This window comes from Emiliania huxleyi, assembly GCF_000372725.1.
Source record: "Emiliania huxleyi CCMP1516 chromosome Unknown EMIHUscaffold_15, whole genome shotgun sequence".
Lineage (NCBI taxonomy): Eukaryota > Haptophyta > Isochrysidales > Noelaerhabdaceae > Emiliania > Emiliania huxleyi.
The window spans coordinates 362,756-386,271 of record NW_005201092.1 but is presented as its reverse complement, the minus strand read 5'-3'; the positions used below and the strand labels follow the sequence as shown (position 1 = coordinate 386,271).

At 67.6% G+C, this 23,516-nt stretch overlaps 5 protein-coding genes across 5 annotated transcripts in view; 2 read left to right on the top strand and 3 right to left on the bottom strand.

Annotated features, from left to right (window-relative positions):
* EMIHUDRAFT_98634 (hypothetical protein) overlaps positions 1-1,139 on the top strand; it is a gene marked incomplete at both ends in the record, with an annotated part of 3,416 nt that extends 2,277 nt beyond the window's left edge. The window contains 2 exons of the mRNA XM_005786596.1: positions 226-270; positions 1,009-1,139. Of these exons, the coding sequence (XP_005786653.1) occupies positions 226-270; positions 1,009-1,139 (176 nt within the window). The remainder of the gene's footprint in view (positions 1-225; positions 271-1,008) is intronic.
* A 487-nt stretch (positions 1,140-1,626) lies between these two features.
* Positions 1,627-2,211, top strand: EMIHUDRAFT_201892 (hypothetical protein; the record flags this gene model as incomplete). Its single annotated transcript, XM_005786595.1, has 2 exons — positions 1,627-1,778; positions 1,857-2,211. The coding sequence occupies 2 exons, from the start codon at positions 1,627-1,629 to the stop codon at positions 2,209-2,211; spliced, it is 507 nt and encodes a 168-aa protein (XP_005786652.1).
* A 3,300-nt stretch (positions 2,212-5,511) lies between these two features.
* EMIHUDRAFT_433934 (hypothetical protein) lies at positions 5,512-6,650 on the bottom strand. Its single transcript, XM_005786594.1, has one exon. The coding sequence runs from the start codon at positions 6,628-6,630 to the stop codon at positions 5,542-5,544; it is 1,089 nt and encodes a 362-aa protein (XP_005786651.1). The 5' UTR covers positions 6,631-6,650; the 3' UTR covers positions 5,512-5,541.
* Positions 6,651-18,426: 11,776 nt separating this feature from the next.
* EMIHUDRAFT_201887 (hypothetical protein) lies at positions 18,427-19,145 on the bottom strand (the record flags this gene model as incomplete). The annotated part of the gene is made up of 3 exons (XM_005786593.1): positions 18,427-18,656; positions 18,765-18,805; positions 18,901-19,145. The coding sequence occupies 3 exons, from the start codon at positions 19,143-19,145 to the stop codon at positions 18,427-18,429; spliced, it is 516 nt and encodes a 171-aa protein (XP_005786650.1).
* A 305-nt stretch (positions 19,146-19,450) lies between these two features.
* EMIHUDRAFT_449303 (hypothetical protein) lies at positions 19,451-23,197 on the bottom strand (the record flags this gene model as incomplete). Its single annotated transcript, XM_005786592.1, has 14 exons — positions 23,155-23,197; positions 22,674-22,831; positions 22,536-22,605; positions 22,232-22,297; positions 21,472-22,155; positions 21,372-21,410; positions 21,235-21,302; positions 20,971-21,095; positions 20,779-20,889; positions 20,568-20,645; positions 20,455-20,493; positions 20,244-20,375; positions 19,837-20,088; positions 19,451-19,749 (listed from the first exon to the last, which is right to left on the bottom strand). Coding segments are annotated over exons 5-14 (1,461 nt in total), but the record flags the coding sequence as incomplete, so codon positions are not given.
* Positions 23,198-23,516: the final 319 nt, after the last annotated feature.

Here is a 23,516-nt window from a genome sequence, read left to right as displayed (position 1 = left end):
AAAAAAAAACGACCTGGTAGGGATGAGAAATCACAATGGAGATAAGTGGGAACCTCGAGAGTACCGCCACACGTCAGGTGATCCCACGACGTCGTCTCAGTCCTCCGCGGCAGCCGTCGGGACACGCAACTCCTCCTCCTCCTCCCCCCGACCGCCGGCGAGCCCGTGGCATGCGTCGCCGGCCAGCCACTTCACCCCTGGTTCACCCGTGATTCACCCTTTAAGGCGAGCCCGCGGCCTGCGTCGCCGGCCAGCCCGCGCCCGTCCTCGGTGCGGATCCGGCCCGACGGCAGCGTGGACGGGCCGTGGCTGGAGCTGGACGGCGACGCGAGCCAGAGGCGGGTGAATTCCATCGTTGGCATCGAAAAAGACCGTGCCGGGGTGGCCGCGGAGCGAGCGCTGGAGGAGGCGGGGCGAGTGGCGGAGGGCTCGCCCGTCGCAGGCTTGCTCGAGCGCGCACGGAGGCACAGCCTCTCCTCGGCAGAGAAGGCGCTGGCCGAGGTCAGCCGCGGGCAGAGGCTCTTCGACGAGCTCACCAGCGCAGAGGCGCCGAGAGACAGCCGAGAGAAGCCGAGAGAAGCCGAGAGAGGCCGAGAGAGGCCGAGAGAGGCCGAGAGAAGCCGAGAGGAGCCGAGAGAAGCCGAGCGTAGCCGAGAGAAGCCGAGAGAAGCCGAGCGTAGCCGGTAGATCAAGTAGGAACGCCGAGCGTAGCCGAGAGTAGCCGAGAGAAGCCGAGTCAGATTCGCCGAGATTCGCCGAGAGCAGCCGAGCTCAGCCCCGATCAGCCGCAGGTCGCGGCGATGACGCCGCGCCTCAGCATCGACCTTCTGCTGGAGGAGCCGGAGGACCCGCTGCCGGCAGTCGCCGCCGTCGTCTCCCGCCGCTCCGCCGCCGCCGGTGTCTCGTCGTTGGCGTCACGGCTCGCGGCTCGCGCTAGTCCTTCGCCGGCGGACTGGTCCCCTGCAGGAGGGCCTCCCCCCTCCCCGCCGCCCCTCCGGGCGCACGAAGGCGTGAGGAAGGCGGCGGCGCTCGCCGCCACGACGGCGGAGCAGGCGCAGGCCATTCGGGCAGCGCTGCCGACGCCGCCAGACAGTCGCGCCGCCTCGCCGGTGCCGGCGAGCCGTGACGCGATGGGCTAGCGCGTCGATCGAGAGGAGACGAAGATTCGTCGCCTCGAGGGGCGGGGCGGGGCGGGGGAGGGGGGGGGGGGGGGGTTAATCGGAGGACGTAGCGACTGCCGATGGCGGAGGTCCCCACACAAGAAATCGCTCCCGCGGCTCAAGCCCGCCCACTCGCAGCTACGCACGCCCCACGGGCACGGCCCTCGCGTCTTCAGCGCGTATGTCGTGGATGTGTGGGTGCGTCATACCTGTCTCCTATGAGAGAGAGAGAGAGAGCTATGAGTCATCTCATATCTCTCACTCTCTTCACAGCGGAAAATTTTTCTTTGTGTTGCAAGGGTGTTTTCTTTTAATAAAGTGGTTTTGCGCCAACTTCAGAATTTCACAACGCAGCTCCCTCGCACGACACTGGGCACGGGACTGGCGCTCCTGGCTCCATGGCAGAAAAAGAAATGGCTCGGCGCAGAGCACACAACACACTACACACACACACATACACACATATATGGCCTCTTGTAGCAGCAGCGCTCTCTCCCGCTTCATCGGCGTGGAGCGGGTGCTGGCCGTGGACATGGGCGCGCGCTACTGCGGGCTGGCCGCGCGCACCTCACCACTCCTCGGCGTCCAGCGCGTCGGCGTCCTGGAGCGGAGGCGGAGGTGGCAGCCTCCGGGCGCGCCGCCGCAGCCGCCCGGCGCCGACGCGTGGGTGATCTCGCGCGAGCGGCGGGAGAGCAGCGGCCCGTCCCGCTTCGCGACGCAGGCCGCGGCGATCTGCTCGCTGGCGGCGGAGCTCGACGCCGGAGGGGTCGTGCTCGGCATGCCGTACCTCGCCGACGGCCGCCGCTCGCGAGAGTGCGAGCTTGTCGAGGCGGCGGCGGAGAGGCTGAGAGAGGCGGCGCCGCCCGGGCTGCGCCTCCTGCTGTGGGACGAGACGTGGACCACCCGGCTCGCCCTCGGGCCGGGCCGGCACAGCGCCCGCCGTCAGCACTGGGGCCACGCCGCCGCCGCCCGCCTGCTGCTGCAGGACGTGCTCGGCGCGGCGGAGGTGCGTGCGTACGCAGAGAGGAGGAATGGAAGAGTGGAAAGCTAACACCTCTGCATTTCTTCAAAACGCGTGTGTGGAGGCCGTCGTCCGAGCCGTGACGCGTGAGGCCCCGGTGTGCGTGCGTGTGTGGTGTGTGGGGCTGGGCCTGGGGGGGGAGTTCTCTGGTAGGACGGGAACGAGATGATAGTAGGGAGTAGAAGAAAGCAAAGAGGAGCCCTGCGCACGCACGACTCCGCAGGAGAAGCCCCTCCCCCCAGACAAAACACAAGGGAGAGAGGTGGGTGGGTCACAGAAAACTGCGGCCGCCACGAGCGACTGGGCGTCTCGCTGGCGGACGGGAAGCGTGAGGAACACAAAGGGACGTCCGGACGTCCATCCACTGGGATGAGAGTACTGGAGACCTGAGGTCGAATCTGCCGATTCCACAGCCGCCCACAGGAGCGCCGCCTCAACACAGGGTCTCGGCTCTATCGAGCCAAGCTAGCTCCAGCCGCAGCCCCACCCCCCAGCCCACCCGGCCGCCCGAGGGTGTTCCCGCAGGCAGAGAAGACCAATCCTGGGGGAAGTAACCTTCTCTGGTAGGACGGGAACGAGATGATAGTAGGGAGTACAAGAAAGCAAAGAGGAGCCCTGCGCACGCACGACTCCGCAGGAGAAGCCCCTCCCGCCCGTGCTTGCGCAGCGCAGCCTCCTCCTCCCTACTCGCAAGCCGGGTAGCACGCGGTGATTATGATGGGTTCCACCCTGCGGTGATTATGATGGGTTCCACCCTGCGGTGTGATTATGATGGGTTCCACCCTGCGGTGTGATTATGATGGGTTCCACCCTGCGGTGATTATGATGGATGGGTTCCACCCTGCGGTGATTATGATGGGTTCCACCCTGCGGTGATTATGATGGGTTCCACCCTGCGGTGATTATGATGGGTTCCACCCTGCGGTGATTATGATGGGTTCCACCCTGCGGTGATTATGATGGGTTCCACCCTGCGGTGATTATGATGGGTTCCACCCTGCGGTGATTATGATGGGTTCCACCCTGCGGTGATTATGATGGGTTCCACCCTGCGGTGATTATGATGGGTTCCACCCTGCGGTGATTATGATGGGTTCCACCCTGCGGTGATTATAATGGGTTCCACCCTGTTGGTGATTACCGGTATGATGGGTTCCACCCCCTGCAGCGCGCCTTATGCGGTCAGTTGTTGCGAAGGCAGCGGCTGCAGTTGGTTGAGCGGGACGCGCGCGTCCTCGTATGGTCGGCCATCGCGCATCGTGGCAATCGTGAACCGTACGATTGCGGTGTGCTTGGAGCATCGCAACACGGTCGCTGCCCAGCCGGCTCCACCGAACTCCTTGCATGCGTATTGCGGCCAGAGGGCGCTTGCGACGAGGACCGGCCGCCCCGTGGCGTTTTCGGCGGTGATCGGTCGGGCGTCGATGGACGCGCTTGGCGCTGCTTCGCGAGTTGGTGGTGGCATGTTCGCCGCACCGCCTGCCCCGCGGGTGGCCGCGCCGCTTGCCCCGCGAGGCGCGGCCGTTGTTGGGAGGCGGGTCCACAGCCGCCGTCCCAGGCGACGAGTCCGGGCAGTGCACGCAGGAGCGATCGCACACCCTTTGTAGACTACGTCGTTGAATGAATATACGAACCCAATTCCCAATAATTGGGATCGAGTAAAGACACACGAGAGTGTGAATGGGTAATGACACACAAGAGTGGGAGATCAACCCCCGGGCAGCGACGCCCCCCCCCGATTGAGACCAGGGGAGGTCGAAAGCGGCAACCCGGCTGCCCGAAACGTGAATGACACAATGCGAGATTGGACCTCGCGGGCGCGGGATCGCTCACGCAAAGCGGGCACCGCACACGACGTGGGCGGTCTGGCCGCGCACATTCATAATCTCGTCGCGAAGTTTGAAGAACCGCGTCGAGCTCGCGAGCGGCTTCGTAAGGAAGTCGCTCACATTGCCTTCGCCCTCGATCCAAGGGACGCGAATCTCGAACTTCTCCACCATGTCGCGCACGAAGAAGTGACGCCGCTCGACGTGCTTCATGCGACCGTGGTGTTCGGGATTGTAGGCGACGTCGCGCGCGCCCTTGTTGTCGGTGCCGACCTCCGAGGGACCGTCGACGGCGCCGGGGTCGAGGTCGGAGACCAGACGGCGAAAGTAGACCAGGTAAAAAGGGTGTGGACACCGTCCTCCGTGAGTTGTGCTGCGGCTTGTGTGAGCGACACTGCTCGGCGACTGCCGGCACACTGTGAGACCGTGGGTGTGAGGTAAACCCACGCTACCAGCGCTTGGTCACATCGGCCCCGAGGTCAGATCCTTCTCCTCTGTAGTTGACGGTAACACTTGTCTACTCGCTGGGCCTGGGGAGCCGAGCAGGAGGGCCCGGCGCACAACCCCTGGTCAACTCACGGTCCACACCCCGTATCAGATGTACTTAGTAGATTCTAGATCTAGTGTGTACTTGTTACGTGAAACCCCGACACGGGACCAGGACGCCAGCTCTAGTGTGCCAGAGTGCAGAGAGGTGCGGCACTCGGTGACTCGACTATGCGGACTCTCCACTCTGACGCATCCGGGCATAGCATGTGCGGCCGCGCCGTCCTATGTGGCTGTGGCCTGTGGCTGTGCCGGGACCTCTCCTGTCTCCACGCACGCCGGTCACGAGCCCGCCTAGGAGCCCGCGGGCAGCGTACACTATCTCACTCGAGGAGCGGAGCTGCAGACGTTGGGAAGAGGCACGAGGAGGGCGGCGACCTCAACCGACTATGGAGGACCAGTCGCCAGACGAGACGCAGGGCAGGCGACGGGGAGGCGGAGGCCGGAGCAGACGCGCAGGGCGAGACGACAGACGAGGGAGGGAGCAGGGCGGAGATCAGCTGGAGGATGTACGAAGAGATTAGGAGCAGCAGGGACCCAAGGGACAACGTGGAAGACGGCTAGTGCTAGTCCCCCATCGGGACGGGACCCCCCTAGGGAGGACGACCCCGGCTGCGGCTCTACCTCTAAATAAATAAATAAAAACGGTCAAACTCTGAGACGAGATGGGATTTAGGGACATGTGTCCCCGCCCTGCACGATCTTGGTGTGAGGCTCTACCTCTAGTCGCCGACCACACCCACATTCTCCACCGCACCAATGGGGTGGTCCAACAAGGCGACGGGCCAATCCTCCACCGCAATGGGGGAAGGCACCGAAGTAACCTAGCAAGCGGTAAGCACCGCCCACACCAATCAATCAATTCCTCGCTGTGTCGCTCTAAACTGTGGCGCATCCAATCACATTCCTTGCCAGAGTGCGCTAGGAAGCAAAAGGAGCATTGCGAGCCGGCCTTGCGGGAGACGCCGCTTAACCATTTTACAGAGAGTCAACCGAACGTATTTAATCCCTCGAGCGCCCCAATCGCCTCCGTCACCGCGGCCACGAGCCGCGACGCCTCCCCCTCGCTGCGCGGCCCGTCCCTCCTCCACCTCGCCGCGTCGTGGTGCCTCGCCGCGTTCGCCCAGATGCGCAGCGAGTGCAGCTGGCTCCGCAGCTCTGTCGGCAGGCCGCACTCGCGGTGCCAAAAGTTGATGCGCTCCTCGAAGCCGTCGGGCGCCGCCGCGGAGCGCGAGGCGTACACGGCGTCGAGGCGCGGCATCAGCGTCTTGAAGGCGAGCATCATGTTGTCCTGGATGCGCGCCTGCGCGTCGCCGGACGTGCGCATGCCGCGCACCTGCACCGAGAGCGGCGAAGGCTCGTAGCCGGTGGTGCGGGCAGCGGTGGCGGCCTCGTCTCCAAGCGCCGGCGCAGCCTCCTCCATCCCCGCCCTGCGCTGCGAGCCAGAGAGGAGCGCCTGCAAAGTCGTGAGAGCCTCGGGCAGCGTGGGTCGCTTGCGCAAGCTGTCGTGGCAGAGGCTCTTCCCGTCCGCCTTGGCGAGGTCCTTGACAGCGCGCGCCGCAGGGTCAGGCCACCCCGCCGCCGCGTCTGCGATCCTCGTCACGTCGATGTCGGTCCAGTCCTCCTCGAACTCGTCCTCGCACCGGTCGGTCAGCTGCACCTCGGACCGGTTGGTGAGGCAAACGAGGAGGGTGATGCCAACGGCGTAGCCGTCCGTCTTGCTCGAGTACTCGCCCCCCTTGGAGATGGAGGGGCAGAGGTAGCCCGTGGTCATGTAAAGGGCGGCAGTCGAGCGGCAGCGGACAGACGCGTCCGGGCGCTGGTCCTTGGCGAAGCCCGTGTCAGCGAGCACGGCGGTCAGCTTCTCGTCGAGCAGGATGTTGTCCGGCTTGACGTCGCGGTGCACGATGCCCTTCGAGTGGAGGTAGACGAGCGCCTCGGTCGCCTCGCACGCGACACGCACGCGCTGCCGCCACGTCAGCGGCCTCGGCGGCTCCGCCATGCCCAGCCGCCGGAGCTGCGCCGCGCAGTCGGGATCCGAGATACGCAGCCGCGCCTCGAGCGAGCCGCCGCGCATCAGCGGCGAGAGGAGGCAGACGCCGTCGGGCGAGAGGCAGTAGCCGAGCAGCGGCAGCAGGTGCGGGTGGCTCACCGCCTTGAGAAGCTTCACCTCGAGCTCCGCCCGAGACAAGCCGCCCGACTGGCCCGACTTTGCCCGCTTGACGACGAGCGGCAAGTGGCGCAGCTGCGGAGGCGCCGCGAGGGAGAGGTGGAGGTCGGCCGACGCCTCGTAGACGCGGCTGAAGCCGCCGCTGCCAATCAGCTTGCCCTCTGCAAACCCGTCGGTAGCCGCGGCAAGGTCCGACAGGGCTATCTCGACGGGCCGAGCAACAACCGCCTCCGCCGCGGCCGGCTCGGTGACAGACAGCTCTTCCAGCCGCGACTCCGCCGCGCTCACCTCCTCGGCCAAGGCAGGCAGCACTCCCACGTGCGGCCTGGCGGCGGCGATGCCCGCTCGGAGCGCAGAGGGGCTGTCCGCTGTGTCGAGCGACTTGAGCGCGCCCATCGCCGCGCCATGCGCCTTGCGCAGCCGCTGGCTGTCCCTCCTCCGCGCCTCCTTGAGCTTATCGCGCGCGCGCCTCTCCGCGAGCGCCGCCGCAAGCTCCGCCTCCTCCGCCGCCGCAAGCTCCGCCTCCTCCTCCGCCGCCACTACCTCCTCTGCTGCCTCCTCTGCCGGCGCCTCGGCCTCTTGCGACGGCCCAGCGCCGCCCCCGCCGCCCTTCTTCTTGCCCTTCTTCTTGCCCTTCTTCTTCTCCTCGGCGCACTTCTCCGACTCCTCCTCCGCCAGCAGCGCCGCCGCAGCCTCCTCGGCCGCCCTCTCGGCCTCCACCCTCTCAGCCGCCGCCCTCTCGGCCACTGCCCTCGCCACCTTCGCCTCAATCTCCGCTCTCTTCGCCTCCCTCGCCGCCGCCTCAAAGGCGCGCTCGCACTCGGTGTGGCCCTTCTCCTTGGCCAGCTGCAGCGCCGTATGCCCACCCGAGGTGCGCGCCGCCGTGTCTGCGCCCGCCCGCAGCAGGCAGAGCACGACGGCGGAGTGGCCCCCCTGGCACGCGATGTGCAGGGGCGTCCAGCCGCGGCCCGTGGCTTGGTCGACCGCAGCGCTAGCCTCGAGGAGCAGCCGGGCGATGTCGAGGTGGCCCTTCTGGCACGCCATGAACAGCGGCGTGAAGCCGCCGCCCTTGACTTGGTTGACCGCCGCATTGGCAGCGAGGAGCAGCCGCACGCACTCAAGCTGGCCCTTCTGGCATGCGACGTACAGCGGCGTGACGCTGTCGTTCTTGGCTTGGTTGATCGCCGCACCAGCCTCGAGAAGCAGTTGGATGCACTCGAGCTGACCCTTCTGGCACGCGATGTGCAGGGGCGTGGCGCCGTTGACGTTGGCTTGGTCGACCGCCGCGCTTGCGCCGAGGAGCAGCCGCGCGCACTCGAGCTGGCCCCTCTGGCACGCCATGTTCAGTGCGGAGCAGCCGTCGCCGGTCGTCGCCCACACGCTCGCGCCGCTCTCGAGTAGCAGCCGCACGGCGTCGGCCTGCCCGTACCAAGCGGCGTAGGTCAGCAGCGTGTTCTGGTTCTTGGCCTCGAGGCGCGCGTCGAGCTCGGCCGTGAGCGCTGGGCCGCGCGTCCGCCCGGAGGGCGCGCAGCGAGCCCAGGTTGCCCTGGCGAAGGTCGGCGGGCTCGAAGGGGCTGATGGCGCCGCTCCTGGAAGGAAGGCGAAAGCGCGCGCCAGCAAGTTTAGTATTCACAGCAGTGCAGGCTGACTGGCTGAGTGAAGACCGCATGCGATGTGCGCGAGGGCACACTAGAGGAAGGGACTCAGGAGAGGTATCCGTGAGTACCCTACGACAAACTAGTGGCCTACCACGAGTTGGGGCCCCCACCCCAATCGTTATCGGCGGAGAAGAATTTATCTCTCGCTCTCAACCCAACTCTCTCTCACAGCAGACAGGCTCGACACAGGTGCGGACTGGCGCGTGCTAGCACTATCACAGGAAAAGGGGAGAAGAATTGAACTATAAATTTCTCTCACAGCACACAGGTTCGACACAGGTACGCCACAGTACAAAAAGAGGCACAGTCGCGCTCGCGGGGGCGCCTACACGAAGGCGTCGAGGTGGGCGAAGTGGGGGGGGCGGCAATCGCCCTCACCCTTACGACGCCCACCCGCCCGGCACTCCCCGTCAACCCACACCTCCACCTCACTCAAGCGCGGTCGCCCTGCACGCCGCCTCCGCTGCACGCCGTTGCCCGCCTTCTGAGTGGCGTGGCCGTGGCAGGCGTCCACTGCGGAGCAGGCCCGTCCCCTCCCTCAGCCGATCATCAACCGCATCATGGCGGAAGTAGAAGTGAAATTTATGACAAACAACTCTCTCGCACGACACTAGGGGCACCGGGACTGGCGCGGGAGCAAAAGCAATGGGGATGATGCGGCCGGCGCTGGATTTCTTCTTTCCTGCGGTAAGCCTTCCTCGCTGCGCAGCGCTCTGGAGTCTGGTGAATGAAGCACCGTCGCACGTGCCAGTGCGCATCCAATCACATTCCTTGTGGCAGAGTGCGCTAGGAAGCGAAACGAGCAATGCCTTGCGGGAGACGCTGCGTTATAACCATTTTGGAGCACTTGGAGTGCAGTCATCAGCCTCACTGACATCCAGGGCCTGGGAGCTAAGAAGCGCACCCAGGTCCCAGCGGGCCGGATGATCGGGATCGGGTTGCGGGCAAGAGAGCCCTAGCCCTGGGGGGTGCGCGGCCGCAGGGAAAGGGCCGTTAAATAAACACGGGTCTCCGTGGGTTAGTACCGCGCTCCGGGTTTCCCCTCCCTAGCAGCAGAACGCCCCCTCTACTCGGAGCTAGTAAACACCAGACATGGACACGCGACGACACACACTCCCACGTGGCGACGGCGTCACCCTTCTACAGAACCCCTCCGCCCGGTCTTCCTGCCCCCACCCCGGCGGGGTTCCCCCCCCGCCCGGACCGCTCTCTGTCGGAATAGCAGTGTGCAGTGCACACGCACAGCTGATGCCCATCGGCCCTCTGGCCGCACCGCTGCGCCTTTTCCTCCTCTCCGCTATCATGTCCGCGTCCTCGGGACACCGCATCCTGTGCCTTCACGGCAGCGGCGGCAGCGGCGACGCGTTCCTCGCTCGGCTCGCGCATCTGCAAGAGGGAACGGCCAGGTCATTTCATGCGATCGACGCGCCGTCGGGGCGGCGAACGTGGTGGACGTACCCGGCGGGCGAGCGATCCTTCACGGCCTCCTCTTACGAGGGCGCGGAGCAGAGCATCGCTGCGGTCGAGGCCGAGCTCGAGTCGGGCGGCTACGTTGGCCTGCTCGGCTTCTCACAGGGCGCAATGCTGGCGGCAATCGTCGCGGCGAGGGCCTCGCTCCGCGAGAGCTGCCCATTGCTGCGCTTCGCGGTCATCTGCGCCGCCGCCGTGCCAAAGCCCTACGAGCCCCTTCTGGAGCGGCTGCGGGCGGCGCCAGAGGCGGCGGCCGCGCTTCCGACGCTGCACTGCCTGTCCGAGGCGCGGGCCCGCCACGCCATCTCGGCTGCGGCGCCTCGACTGCAAGTCTCGGCTGCAACTCTCGGCTGTTCTCTCGGCTGCATCTCCCTGCTGTTGCACCTCGGTTGCACCTCGGCTGCACCTCGGCCGCACCTCGGCCGCACCTCGGCTGTAGCGTGACTCTGCTCCTCCTCGCCTCGTCCCGTCTGCGCATCGCCCCGGCTCCTCCCTCGCTGCACCCGGCGGCGCTCCCGTAGGTGGACTCGATCAACCCGCCCGAGCTGGGCGAGGCCGTCGCCGCCTGCTTCACGCACCCCGCCTCGGCCACTCTCTGGCACGGGGGCGGCCACGACGTGCCGCCGCCGCGCCTCGCCGCAGAGGTGCTCGCGTGGATGGACAAGGCCGTGGTGGCAGACGCCCGATGAGTCATCCGCGATTGTACCATACCCCAACAAATCCAAAACCCACAGCACACATGACACGCATCACTCTCGGGCCCCCGGACATCCCGCACACCCGCCGCCCCCGCCGCACGCAAGAGGAGTGCGACAGGAGGGTCCCACCGGCGCACCGCGCGCGCGTCGTGCTTCGTTTCGAGTCGCGGTTCTCGTGTCGGCGTCCCGCACACATGGATGACCATGCGGTTGGTGAGAGCTTTTTGGCTATACCATAGACCGTACACCCGACGAACTCTCACACGGACAAGAGGGCCCCACGGCACATGCATGATCATGCATCAGGTGCAACTGCAAGGCGTCCACACGATACCCCGCGACCTCTCAATCCCGCGACCACACCTCGATCTTCTTGGGCAGCAGCTGGTGCGACACGTCCTCCCCGTGGCCTAAGCTGCCATCGTCGCCCTCGCCCCAGGCAAAGACGGCGCCGTCAGCGGTGGCGGCGATGCTGTGGTCGTATCCAGCCGACACAGCGACGACGCGCTGGCCAGCAAAGGCCTCGACCTTCTTGGGCAGCAGCTGGTCCTGCTCGTCGCCGTGGCCCAACCGCCCCGCGCCTCCAAAGCCCCAGCTCCAGATAGCGCCGGCGGTGATGGCGAGGCTGTGCTGCTCGCCCGCCGACACAGCGACGACGCGCGGATCAGCCGCCAAGGCCTCGATCTTCTTCGGCAGCAGCTGGTTTTGCTCGTCGCCGTGGCCCAGCCGGCCATCGGCTCCACCGCCCCAGCTCCAGACCGCGCCGTCGGCGGTAAGGGCGGTGCTGTGGATGGCTCCAGCCGACACGGCGACGACAAGCTGATCAGCAAAGGCCTCCACCTTCTTCGGCAGCAGCTGGTTCTGCTCGTCGCCGTGGCCCAGCTTGCCCCAGGCTCCCTGGCCCCAGCTCCAGACGGCGCCGTCGGCGGCGAGGGCGAGGCTGTGGTCCTCTCCCGCCGACACGGCGACGACGCAACGACCTGCAAAGTCCTCGACCTTCTTCGGCAGCAGCTGGTTCTGCTGGTCGCCGTGGCCCAGCTTGCCATAGGTTCCATTGCCCCAGCTCCAGACGGCGCCGTCAGCGGTGATGGCGAGGACGTGCATTTCTCCCGCCGACACAGCGACAACGCGCTGGCCAGCAAAGGCCTCAATCTTCTTTGGCTGGCACTGGCCCTCCTCGTCGCCGTGGCCCAGCCGGCCACAGGCTCCCCGGCCCCAGCTCCAGACAGCGCCGCTGGCAGTGATGGCGAGGCTGTGCGCAGCGCCAGCCGACACGCGCACGGCGCGCTCGCCAGCCAGCGTCGACGGGAGGCGCGTCGGCGTGTTGAGCCGCGTCACGCCCTCGCCGTGGCCGAGCAGGACTGGAATGTGCTCCGCACAGCCGCACGACGAGAGCTGCCCCTCGCCGTCGATGAAGAGGCTGTGATAAGTGCCTGCAGCCGCCCTCGCCGGCGGGTTGGACTCGCGCAGCAGCGCCATAAAGCACACCCACCGCACGGCGCAGCTCTCGCCCTCTGGCTGCGCCGGCAGCTCGAAGCCGCGCTCTTGCGCCCACAAGCGGATGCCCTCCAGCGCCAGCGAGGCGTGGAAGAGCAGCGAGACGGCCGCGACGCGAGCGATGTCGAGGGGGCCGTCGAGGCGAGAGATGGCGCGCAGGAGGAGGTCCGTGGGGAGGTCGAGGAGGCGGGCGGGCGGCGGCGTTTTTTGGTGTCGACTGGTGGAGGCCGAGGTGGCGGCGCTAAGCAGCGAGTTTTCTTCTTAGTGCCAGTGCGCCAGTCCCGTGCCAGTAAGGGTTTTTGCTAAGGTTCCACACACGTCCCACGGCGGGCTCCCACGTGTGGGATCTGGGACTCGTGGCGTGGGAGCGTCACGACCACACACCTACACGCTCAATCCGTGGGACCCACCGACACCGAGCATGACGGTGTAGCTTCGCGCCCCCGGCCGCCAGCCATCCCCGATGGACCCCCCACGCCCACTCCGCGCTCGGCAGCGCCTCTCATCTCACCGAACCGCCCGCCCGCCGCCCCGCTGCCGACAGGATCCCATCGACGTCGAGCCTACGGAGGTGCTGCCGGCCGCGACCACGGAGAAGCAGATGAAGTGGAACGTCGACTTCCGCGCCGAGATCATGCTTCAGCAGGTCAGCTTCTCGGGCGTCAAGGCCTGGATGACCCACCACGCGAACGTCAAGGGGAGTCAAGGTTGTACAACCGCAAGGAGGAGTGGGAGTCCATCGTCACGCTGGTCAAGAAGTCACCGGCGTTCAAGACCTTTGCCTGGCCGAAGTACGAGCAGGCCATCATCCATTGGATCGAGCGCCAGCTCGCCGCCAACAAGCACCTCTGGACGCCGAGGATGGAGCACAACGAGCCCGCCGAGGCCGGCACTGAGGGCACCAAGTCCGAGGTGGCGCTCACTGAGTTCCAACAGGTGGGCGGCGCAGCTCCCTCGCTCTTCCTCTCCAGCCAACACCCGCAAGCGCCCTCGCCCTCCCCCCCTGGTCACCCCCTGATCACCCTTAACCGCCGCCCGACCGTCGCCTGACCGCCGCCTGCACGCAGCTGCTTCTGGAGATCAAAACGAGCACAAGAAGGAGGCCGACCGCATCACCGCCGAGAACAAGGCGGGCAAGGACAAGGCCGGCGAGCTCAGCGGTGCAAATAATAATAATAATAGTTCTAATAATACTTCGAGTAATAATAATAATTGTAGAGAGAGAGTTTATTAGGAATACATGTGTTAATAGTATGCACGAGGCTTATAAACGAAAGAAAAGTGCAAAACTTGCCCAAGACATATCCGGTGTGGGTGGCGTGTGTGGGAGGCCCTTAGCAAAAACCCCTTTTCAGATTTCACCTGACCGCTGAGCTACGTGTGGGACGATGGTGTGGAACCTGATCTACACCTTAGCAAAAACCCCCCAGTGTTGTGCGAGGGAGTTTTGTTGTAAAATTCTTTCTTTCTTTTCACCTATGTGCAGCTCAAGTTGGTCACGGAGACCGGGCTGCTCAAGTTGGTCAAAGGGCGCGGCAAGTGGTCTCCGTCGGGAGCGACGGCAGCGGCGGTGGCGGGGGAGGAGGAGGAGGCCGAGGAGGAGGGGGAGGAGGGGGAGGAGGAGGATGCCCCCAAGGGAAAGCTCCAGCAGCTGCCTGGCGATTACCCCTTTGCGCGGGAGCAGGATTGCGATCTACGTTTGTTTGATTTTGAGGCTTTCGGAGGCTTTGGAAAGGAGGTTCGCAGCACCCTGAGGGAGGCGGCGAACCAGCTGAGCAACAAACTTTCGCACGCTCAGCACCTGGACGAGGTCACATGGACCACCAAGAACTGGCACGGGCTGCAGATGCAGCGCTTGTCTGTCGTTCTCCACACCGCCGTGGCGTGGCAGACGGTGAACGAGCTAGCGTGCGGGGAGAGCGGCATTGTGCACGGTGCGGAATGCATTGCCGTTCTTTCGAGCCGTTCTTAACGGAGTCGCTTAGGCGGCTGCGGTGGTGAGCCGGTGTGTGTGCCAGTCCGCGCCAGTCCGCGCCCTTGTCGTGCCAGTGTGCTGTGAGAGAGGCTTGTATTTTAAGAATTCTTTTCACAACACGGCCTCGCGCGATGTCTGGCCCGGCCGGGCGCTTACCCCATCGACTTCTTCCTATCGAGGCCGGAGGGCTTCGGTGCGCGCGGGGCGGCCGCGGAGGCGGCGTTTAGGCGGCTCTCGGCCGAGGAGCGCGACGAGGTGGTCGCGGCGCTCGCGGCGGAGTTCAAGGCGGGGGAGCGGGAGAGATTGAGCTGCTGGGACGCGGGGCGCGGTTCTGTTTGCGGTGTCCCATTCCCGGGGTGGGAGGATTGGGTGAGGGAGGGGCGGGTCCTCCTCTTTGAGGGGGACCTGGAGGAGTTGCGGAGCGGCCCGGCCCGCGGCGCTGGCGGGGGGGGGCAGGAAGTCCCGCGACGGGCGCCGGCGGGGGGCGCGGCGGGAGCGACGGGGGGGGGAGGGGATGGAGTCGGAGGATGATGGGGATGGTCCTCTCGGCGAGCACCACGGTGCTCGCGGATTCGACCATCCGCCTGACTACCATTCCGACGACGCCTTCTGTGAGGAGGACGGCATCTGTGAGGGCGACGGCTTCTAAGCCGTCGCCTTTGCAGTGCCAGTCCCGTACCCGGTGTCGTGCGAGAAAAAAGAAACAGAGAGGATTACCCTGTCCTCCTGCCCCCTCCCTTGGGTTGTCCGTTTTCTTTCTTTCTTTCTTCCCCCATCCCTCGTTTGGGTTTATCTGTTTTCTTTCTTTCTTTTTTCACAACACGATTCGCGCGACAGGCAAGGCGCGGGCGACGGCCTCCTCAGAAGCCGTCGCCCGCACCACAGGAGCAGTCACACCACTCCCACTCCGGCCGGTCTCCGGCGCCACCCACTCCCCACCCCGACATCCCCACCCCACCCCACAACCCCGCCCCAGCCCGACCCGAGCAACCCCGCCCCATCCCGACCCGACCCGATCCACCCCGCCCCGCCCCGCCCCGCCCCCCCCACCGGACAAACCCGTGAGCCGCTCTCGGCTCCGCCCGCCGCCCGACCCTCACCCGCGCATGCGCCTGCTGCCCGCGCCGCCTCCCCCATGCGAGCAAAAGAAATTCATGATGGTGAAATAGCACACCTTCCCCTCCCTCCCGGCTTGGAGCCCCAGTGGCAGAAGGCTCTCTCTCAAAATGGCCATACCTCAATCAGCTGGCACGCTGGGGCGGGGCGCTTCGAGCGGGATGGGCACTCGCTTGCACAACGGGCACGTCGGGAGCGAGGGCGGGGCTTCCAGCCCGACCGTCTGCTGTGCGCGCCGCGCCGGGTATCCGCGAGCAGCCAGTTGTCGATGCATTGTCTTGTGGAACATGTGGCGACATGAAAGCTCCCTCACCACGTCGCCAGGCTTGAGGGAGACGAGGCAGACGGCGCACTCGTCTTCGCCCTGCGCGTGGTCGGGTCGGCGGCGGCGCGGCGGCGGTCATCTCGATGCTGTCGCCCTCTCCCTCCCCACTGACTGGCGCACCGGCAGCGAGCGCCGCCACAGCGGCAGACATCCGCGCGTGAAAGGCCTGCATCTCTTGGGAGCGTTGGAAGGTCGCCACTTGGTTGCACCTCTTCCGCCGCCTAGCACGGAGTTCTCTCTCGCGACACGTAAAAACACGTAAACTTGTGTCTCACTAACCGACACACGTGTGCCACGCCGCGACTTCTGCGCCGCCTCGCCGCCCCCTCCACCCCCGCTCCCTCGCCAAGAACGCCGCCTCCCGCCCGCCTCCTCGACCTCCCCACGGACGTTCTCATCCGCGTCGTCTCTCGCTGCGACCCCGCCGACATCGCTCGCGTTGCAGCTGTCTCACTCCTCTTCCACGCCTCGCTCGCGGCCGAGGGCATCCGCTTGTGGGCGCAAGAGCGCGGCTACGAGCTTCCGGCGCAGCCAGAGGACGAGGACTGCGCCGTGCGGTGGTAGTGCTATTCGGCGCTGCTGTGCGAGTCCAACCCGCCGGCGAGGGCGGCGGCAGGCATGCGGCACAGCCTCTTCATCGACGGCGAGGGGCGGCTCTCATCGTGCGGCTCTGCGCCGCAGGACGCTGCAGGGCTGCTCGGCCACGGCGAGGGCGTGACGTGGCTCAACACGCCAACCCGCCTCCCGTCGATGGTGGGCGGAGAGCGCGTTGTGAGTGTGTCGGCGGGAGCCGGGCATAACCTGGCCCTTACCGCTGACGGCGCTTCCTGGACCTGGGGCTATTGCCGCTTTGGCAGATCGGGCCACGGCGACGAGATGCCTCAGCTGCTGCCGAAGAAGATTGAGGCCATTGCTCGCCATCACGTCGTCGCTGTGTCGGCGGGAGCTAGCCACAACCTCGCCGTCACCGCCGACGGCGCCGTCTGGAGCTGGGGCTTTGGCAACCATGGCCATTTGGGCTACGACGGCACGCAGGACCAGCTGCTGCCGAAGAAGGTCGAGGCCATGGCTCATCGCGTCGTCGCTGTGTCGGCAGGCACATACCACAACCTCGTCCTCACCGCCGACGGCACTGCCTGGAGCTGGGGCAGTGGAGGGAACGGCCGGCTGGGCCACGGCGGCAGGCAGCGGCGGCTGCTGCCCAAGAAGGTCGAGGCCTTTGCTGGCCAGCGCGTCGTCGCTGTGTCGGCTGGATACGATCACAGCCTCGCCATTACCGCCGACGGCGCTGTCTGGAGCTGGGGCGAGGGAGGCTACGGCCAGCTGGGCCACGGCGACGAGCAGGACGAGCACCTGCCGAAAAAGATCGAGGCCTTGGCTGGCCAGCGCGTCATCGCTGCGTCGGGAGGCACGAAGCACAGCCTCGCTCTTACCGCTGACGGCGCCGTGTGGAGCTTTGGCGATGGAGGGCATGGCAAGCTTGGCCACGGCAACGAGCAACGCCAGCTTATGCCGAAGAAGATCGAGGGCCTGCTGCGGGTCGTCGCGGTGTCGGTTCAAGCACACCACGCTGTCGCCATCGCCGCCGATGGCGCTGTCTTTGCCTGGGGCAAGGGCGAGCACGGCTGCCTAGGCCACGGAGAGGACCCGTCGAACCAGCTGCGTCCCAAGAAGATCGAGGCGTGAGGAGGGCGAGAGGTCGAGTGGGCCCGACGATCCGGCAGCCCCTCTCGTCCGTCCGGGTATGTTTACACATTTCAGCGAGCTTTTTTCTTTTTGCCCCTTAGCATGTCGGCCGATATCGTACGACTGCGAGCAGATTACAACGTGCTGTTGAGCAATTCGTCGCGGGTGCGTGCATATGACAACACTGCTCGCTCTCCTCTTGCACACGCACTCTTCTGTGGCCCCGCCGACGCTCATCCTCGTCGCCAATCACACGCTCACGGTGCAGTTTGAGGACCCGGACGAGCCCAATTTGGCGCACGAACTGCTGCTGACGGTCACGCGCCCTGGCAGCACGAACGCTACGAGGCCGGCGCTCCCGGGCTCGCGCGAGCTGCGCGGTGGGGCGCGATTGACGGAGGAGCGAGCTACTGCTTCCGCGTCGCCGCCGTCCACCGCGCTCGCCTGCCGGCGGTGGACAAGCGATCCCACGACAGCGATTGTGGGGACTACATGAACATGATCCGTACGCGTGAGGAGGGGCCCACCCGCAGAGCTAGGCGGCGTGGGCGCCCCCCACTGGGGCCGAGGGTAAAAGAGGACGTCTGCCGGTGATTGTCCCATACGACGCAAATATTCTGCAGACAGACAGCACGCGGCTCCACTCCCCCTTCAAGCAGTCAGTCGGCCTGCGGCCGTAGATGCGGGGTGCACGGCCCGCATGCGTCGACTAGCAGAGGAGACGTGGTCTGGTACATTGATGCGGTGGGCGTGCACCCGTTCCGCGCGCCCATCCACACGAAGGCGCTGCCACTGCCCGGCGCCCCCGGAATCAAGTATGGCAACGGTGAGCTGCTGCCGCTCGGGCGCTCTGTGAGGAGAGAGCTAGAGGGCGTGATCCACGGCTCTGTCTATTGAAGTATCACGCATTCCCTGTGGCGCGTTTGCACTCGCGTGAGCGACGGATCTCGCGCGCGAGAGTCGCGCTTATAGCCTGCCGTGCAGCGAGAGCGGAGAGGCGCCGCGTCGGTGCGGCGTGGTCTTGCAGTTGCAGCTTTTGCACCAGCCACCACCGATTGTTTGGGTTCGTGCAGGACGTGCCCCCGGGTGCCGGCGCCTCTTCAAGCCCGCGGCCCGCGCAAAATCGAAAATTAAGATCAGAAAGAGAGAGAGAGCAAAACTGCACTTCTATGTGTGCGCCTCAGACAGAGAGTGTGTGTTAGCGAGGACCACCTGGCCGATGCCAGCCAGAGGAGAGTGGGAGGGGCCCGCAGCTCTCCTCCCTGGTACGGCGTGCCATCACACGCGAGCCATGTCGAGGAGAGGCATCCCCTTCTCGAGCCGCGCGAACTGGACCGCCGCGCGGAGCACCGTCGCGTAGCGGCCGACGTACGAGCCGTCGTACATCACGGTGAACGGCCGCTCGCGCTTGTACCCGCTCGGCCAGTAGTCCTCAAACACGCCGCGGTAGCCGGTGCCGCTGTACCCGTCCATCGTGCGCCGCGGGTCGAGGTGCAGCTCAAGCCCGCCTGCAGGACGTGTGTCTCGGACATGTCATGGACGTGTCCTCGACATGTCGGGCAAAAGTGCAGCGCGAGCCCGCCGACAGAGCCGATGAGCTGCGCGGCGGGAGGCACCACGCGCGTCCGCAGCCGCGACGGCCCCGCCGACCTCTCCCCTCCCGTCGACCCCCCGCCGCCCTCGGCGGCGTCGGAGGCGGCGGCGGCGGCGGCGGCGTCGGAGGAGGCGGCGGCGGAAGGCGCGGCGGCCGACCCGCCGTCCAACGCCGCCGGCTCTGCCGCGGCGATGGGCGGCGGCCTCACCTGCTCGGGCGCCTTCCAAGCCTCGACCTCGCGCAAGCCGACGTACGCGCGCGGGTTGGCGGGCACGAAGAGTGCGCCCGTGCGGCCCTCGGAGTCCTCGAGGTACTTGAGGAGCAGCGGCGTCGTCTTTGACGCTCGCACCTGCAGCAGGTGCGCCTTGAAGCGGCGCCGCATTCCCCCCGGCGCGAGCCCCATCGCCTGTCGACCCATTCATTCGCAGTCACTGGATGGCGTCCTTCATTATCCCCCTAACCCCCGGCGCGATCCCCATCGCCGACACGAACCCGCCCACCGCCACGCCGTGCGGCAGCAGAGGTAGACCGTCCTCGCCGACCTCGACCTGTCCACACCTCCGGCCGTGAAGAAGCAGCTGTTCGCAGCAGAGGGACAGCCCCTGACCTAGGGCACGGCCACACCTCCTCCTCCTCCTCCCCCCGCCCGCCGGCCCCCTCCGCCGCCTCTGTCCGCGGTGGCCGCAGCGTGTGTGCGGCCGCGGCCGCGGCGGCGGCGGCCGCCGCCTCGGCCTCGTCGGCAGCCTTGAGCTCGGAGGCGGTGGGGAGGGTGGGCGGCGGCTCGCGTAGGGGCGAGACCTCGAGCCGCAACAGCTCCGCCGGCCGGTCGGGCGAGCCGGGGCAGCGGGCGGCGGCGAGCGCGGGGTCGGGCGGGCAGACCGCCTGGTACGCCTCCCCCACCCGGATCACCGCGTCCGCGTACTCTCCGGATGACATGCGAGGGCTCACGGGCGCGCGGGCCGCCGCCGCCGCCGCCGCCGCGGAGAGGCTGTTGAGCCCGCTGCTGCCTGCCACGGCTTGCACGCGCGGCATAATTAGAATGACAAGAATGCCGATGAGACTAATAGTGATACAATGAAGAAGAGCGCCGCTGCCTGCCACGGCTCGCACTCTCGGCGGCGCGGCCCACGTCCGCTCGTTCGGCAAGTCGCGCGGCGGCGGCTTGGGCAGCTCGGCCTTGGGTGGCTTCTTGCCTGCGCCTGCGCCGCCGCCGCCCTTGCCTCCGCCGCCCTTGCCTCTGCCGCCCTTGCCGTCTCCCGTCGCGCGTCGCGGTGCGACGCGGCAGGGCAAGTTGGCGCGCGAGGAGCGTGGCTTGCGGAAGCATCGCGCCTTGCGCGTCCCTGCACCTGAGAACCAACTCCGCCTCCTCGCTCCAACTCCTCGCCGTGTGTGGGTGAGACTGCTGGGCAGCGCGGCGCGGCGCTTGCCAACTCCGCCTCCGAACTTCGGCGTGTCGAGGAGTAATCTCGGGTGATCTCGAGTCATCTCGGGTAATCTCCGCCTCCGAACTTCGGCATGTCGAGGCAAGCAGAGCACTGGCCGCAGTCGGCGGCGCTGGCGCAGCTTGGGCAGAACCAGCTGCCCTCGGGCACCGCCGCCAGCGGCGGCGCGAGGCACTTGAGGTGGTACGCGCCTGCCCACAATAGCCAGCCGCGTGAAGACGCCGCGTGGACGCGCCTTCATCCACTCGGAGGCTGTGCGGCGGTCGGCGCCTGCGCAGCCCTCGCTGTCGCAGAGAAGCATCTCGTTGCCTACTTGCCCGTCCCGCGGACAAGTCACACGGCCCAGAGCTCGTCGCCGCTGTCGCACAGACGCGTCCCGCTGCCGCTCTTCCAGCCGCCCGCGCCGCACTCTCCGCACACCGCGTTGTCGCCGTCGCCGTCGGGCGAGTCGCTGCTCGAACCTGCTCACAGCCAGAAGGTTCCTAGAAGGTTCCTAGAAGGTTCCTAGAAGAGTCGCTGCTCGAACCTGCTCACAGCTTGGCGCGGTGAAGAGACGCCGTTCACAGCGGAGCGGGCCGAGTCGGCGTGACGCGCCGTCGGAGGGTGCGGCGGCGGCACGCGAGGCGGCGGAGCGTGCGGAGGCGGCTGGTAGCCCGCATCCTCCCCGCTGCGACTGTCCCGCGGGAGTGAGGGAGTAGACGTCTCCTACGCACTCGGCTCCGGAGCCGGTGAGCCCCACAGGCCGAGAGGTCGCCCCCCGCCACCACCGACCGAGGCGGGCGGCTCCTCGCTGCAGCCAGAGCGGCGTGAGGTGGTCCTTCTCACGGCCGAGAGCGGTGATCACCGTCTTGTACGCCACGTCGCTCCGCGCCTCCGCCACCGCCTCCGCGAGCGTGGTGCGGGGGACCCACCTGCTCACAGCCGCGCGCTGTGAACAAGCGCCGTTCACACCGACGTCGTGCGATGGCTCTGGTGCAACGGGGCTTTGGCCGGCCAGTGGCGCGGAGCCAAACGGGTTCAAACACGGCTCTGCGGAGTGGCGCCGCGCACCGGCTAGGCTCCGAGAGCAGCGCGCGCAGCACCAGCCAGCGCGTCGAGTTCTCCTTGAGGTTGGCCGCCTGCGCACAGCGGGGCGCGTGGTGATCAGACGCCGTTCACAGCGCGGGCGGCGGCTCCTCCCTCAGGACGGCAGCCTCGGCAGCAGTCAGGCCAGGCTCCTCCTCGGCCTAATACACACGCAGTGCGTGAGTAGCATCTCTGGGTTGAATGGGTCGTCAAGCCCGGCTCCTCCTCGGCCTCGGCCACCCCCTTCCTCGCCGCTCCCCTCGCCGCCCGCCTCGCCGCCTCCCTCTCCGCCTCCCTCGCCGCCGCCGCCGCCGCCGCGTCCCGCGCCTTGGTGTACTGATTCGGCTGCTTGGGCCGGGCGGGCGGCGGCGCGGCGGCGGGGGCGGCGGCGGGGGCGGCGGAGGAGGCGGCGGAGGCGGAGGCGGAGGCGGAGGCGGAGGCGGCGTCGGCGGAGGGGCGCTTCGAGCCCATGTACTGTCGCGCGCAGAGCATGCCCCCGTTGACGTCGTCGTCGGCCGCATAGAGCGTGGTCGCCGTCATCGCGACGACCGAGAAGCCGCCCGCCGACGCGCGGCGGGAGGCGTCGCGCACGGAGCGCCGCTTGCTCTCCTCTGCGTCGGCAGCGTCGGCCGAGGGGGAAGGGGCCGGCGCCGGCGAGGCGCCCCGCGCGCCCCGCCTCTCCCTCTCCGCCCCCCGCCCCTCCCTCTCGCCCCGCCCCTCCCTCTCGCCCCTCTCGCCCCTCTCGCCCCTCTCGCCCCGCCCCTCCCGCAGCCGCGGGCGCGTGTTGCGAGGCGGCGAGGACGTACGGTCCGAAGAGCGGCGGCGCGGAAGCGGCGGCGGCGGCGCGCGCGGCGGCGGCGCTGCCGCCGTCGGCTTCGGCTTCGGCTTTGCGGGCTTCGCCTTCTCCTGAGAGTGAGGATGCACAGAGGAGTGATCGAGTGCTGGTGCCGGTGTGCGCCGCCCTCTGGCTCCGCCGCTCTACCTCGGTCCAGTTTGGCGCGGTGTGGCCGAGGGTGGCGCGGCAAGCGTAGATCGTGCGGTGGGCAGCCTAGGGACGAGACGAGGAGCCAAGTCGCCCTTCCTTGCGGTCAGAGAGCGGCGCGTGGATGCTCAACCTTGCACAACCGCACATCTCCCCGTATCTCCCCATCTCTCGCACCTACCGCACACGCCAGCTCGATCTCTCCCCACATCTCCCCACATCTCCCCATCTCTCGCGCCTTGCAGACCGCACACGCCAGCTCGATCTCTCCCCACATCTCCCCACATCTCCCCATCTCTCGCGCCTTGCAGACCGCACACGCGAGCTCGAGGGGCGCCGACTCCTGCGCCGTGTGCTGGTTGAGCGGCCTGTGCCTGTGCACCAACGCGCAGCGGTGACCCCCCTCCTTCACCGAACGCCGACGGCGGGTGTAGCGGCGCACTGCCGGTGAGACGCGCCCGCCGCCGCTGCAGCAGCGGCCACGCTCGCCGCCGCCGCCGGCCGCGCCGGCGCTGGCCGCCCGGCCGCCGGCTTGACGGCGAACGGCGGCGCCTCGCCCGCCTCCTCCCCCGCCCCCGCCGCCGCCGCCGCGGCGCGCGCCTGCGGTGTGAGGGCGGCGCCGGCCGCGCAGTGAGTCGAGATATGGGGAGATATGGGGAGATATGGGGAGATGTGGGGAGATATGGCGCCGGCCGTGCAGTGAGTCGCTGCGGCGCAGTGTCCCTCGGCGAACCCCACGTTCCTCGAATCTCGGCGAATCTCGGCGCGAATCTGGAAGAACCTCGGCGAACCTCGGCGAACCTCGGCGAACCTCGGCGAACCTCGGCGAACCTCGGCGAACCTCGAACCCCCCCCCTCTCCCCCTCGGCCGGTCCTCAGCCAAACTCTCGGCTCTCGGCGACTCTCGGCGACTCTCGGCGCACCTCCCGAGCCTGCTGCGACGAGACGCCGTCCCCGTGCAAAGAGCAGTGCCGCCGACCGACCCGCCGGCACTGGAGGCAATGGCGCCGCCCTCCCGGCCCAACGGCGCCGTCGCCGCCGCCGTCCTCGCCCTCGCCGTCCTCGTCGCCCTCCCCGTCGCCGCCGCCGCTTGCAGCGGCGCGGCCTCCGCCTCCGCCTCCGCCGTCGTCGCTCTCCTCGCCGCCGTCTCGCCCGCCGCCGGCGCGCGCGCCGCCCGCCGCCCGCCGCCAAGCCACCTGTGAGAGGGGAGAGGGGGGAGAGGGGGGGGGTGGGGGGTTGAGGGGGGGGGGGCCTTTGGGGGGAGTGGCTGTGCAAGGGGCTTGGC

Bases quoted from the DNA above. Each gene is read 5' to 3' on its own strand.
- EMIHUDRAFT_433934 (XM_005786594.1), bottom strand. From the start codon at position 6,630: ATGCGCGGCGGCTCGCTCGAGGCGCGGCTGCGTATCTCGGATCCCGAC.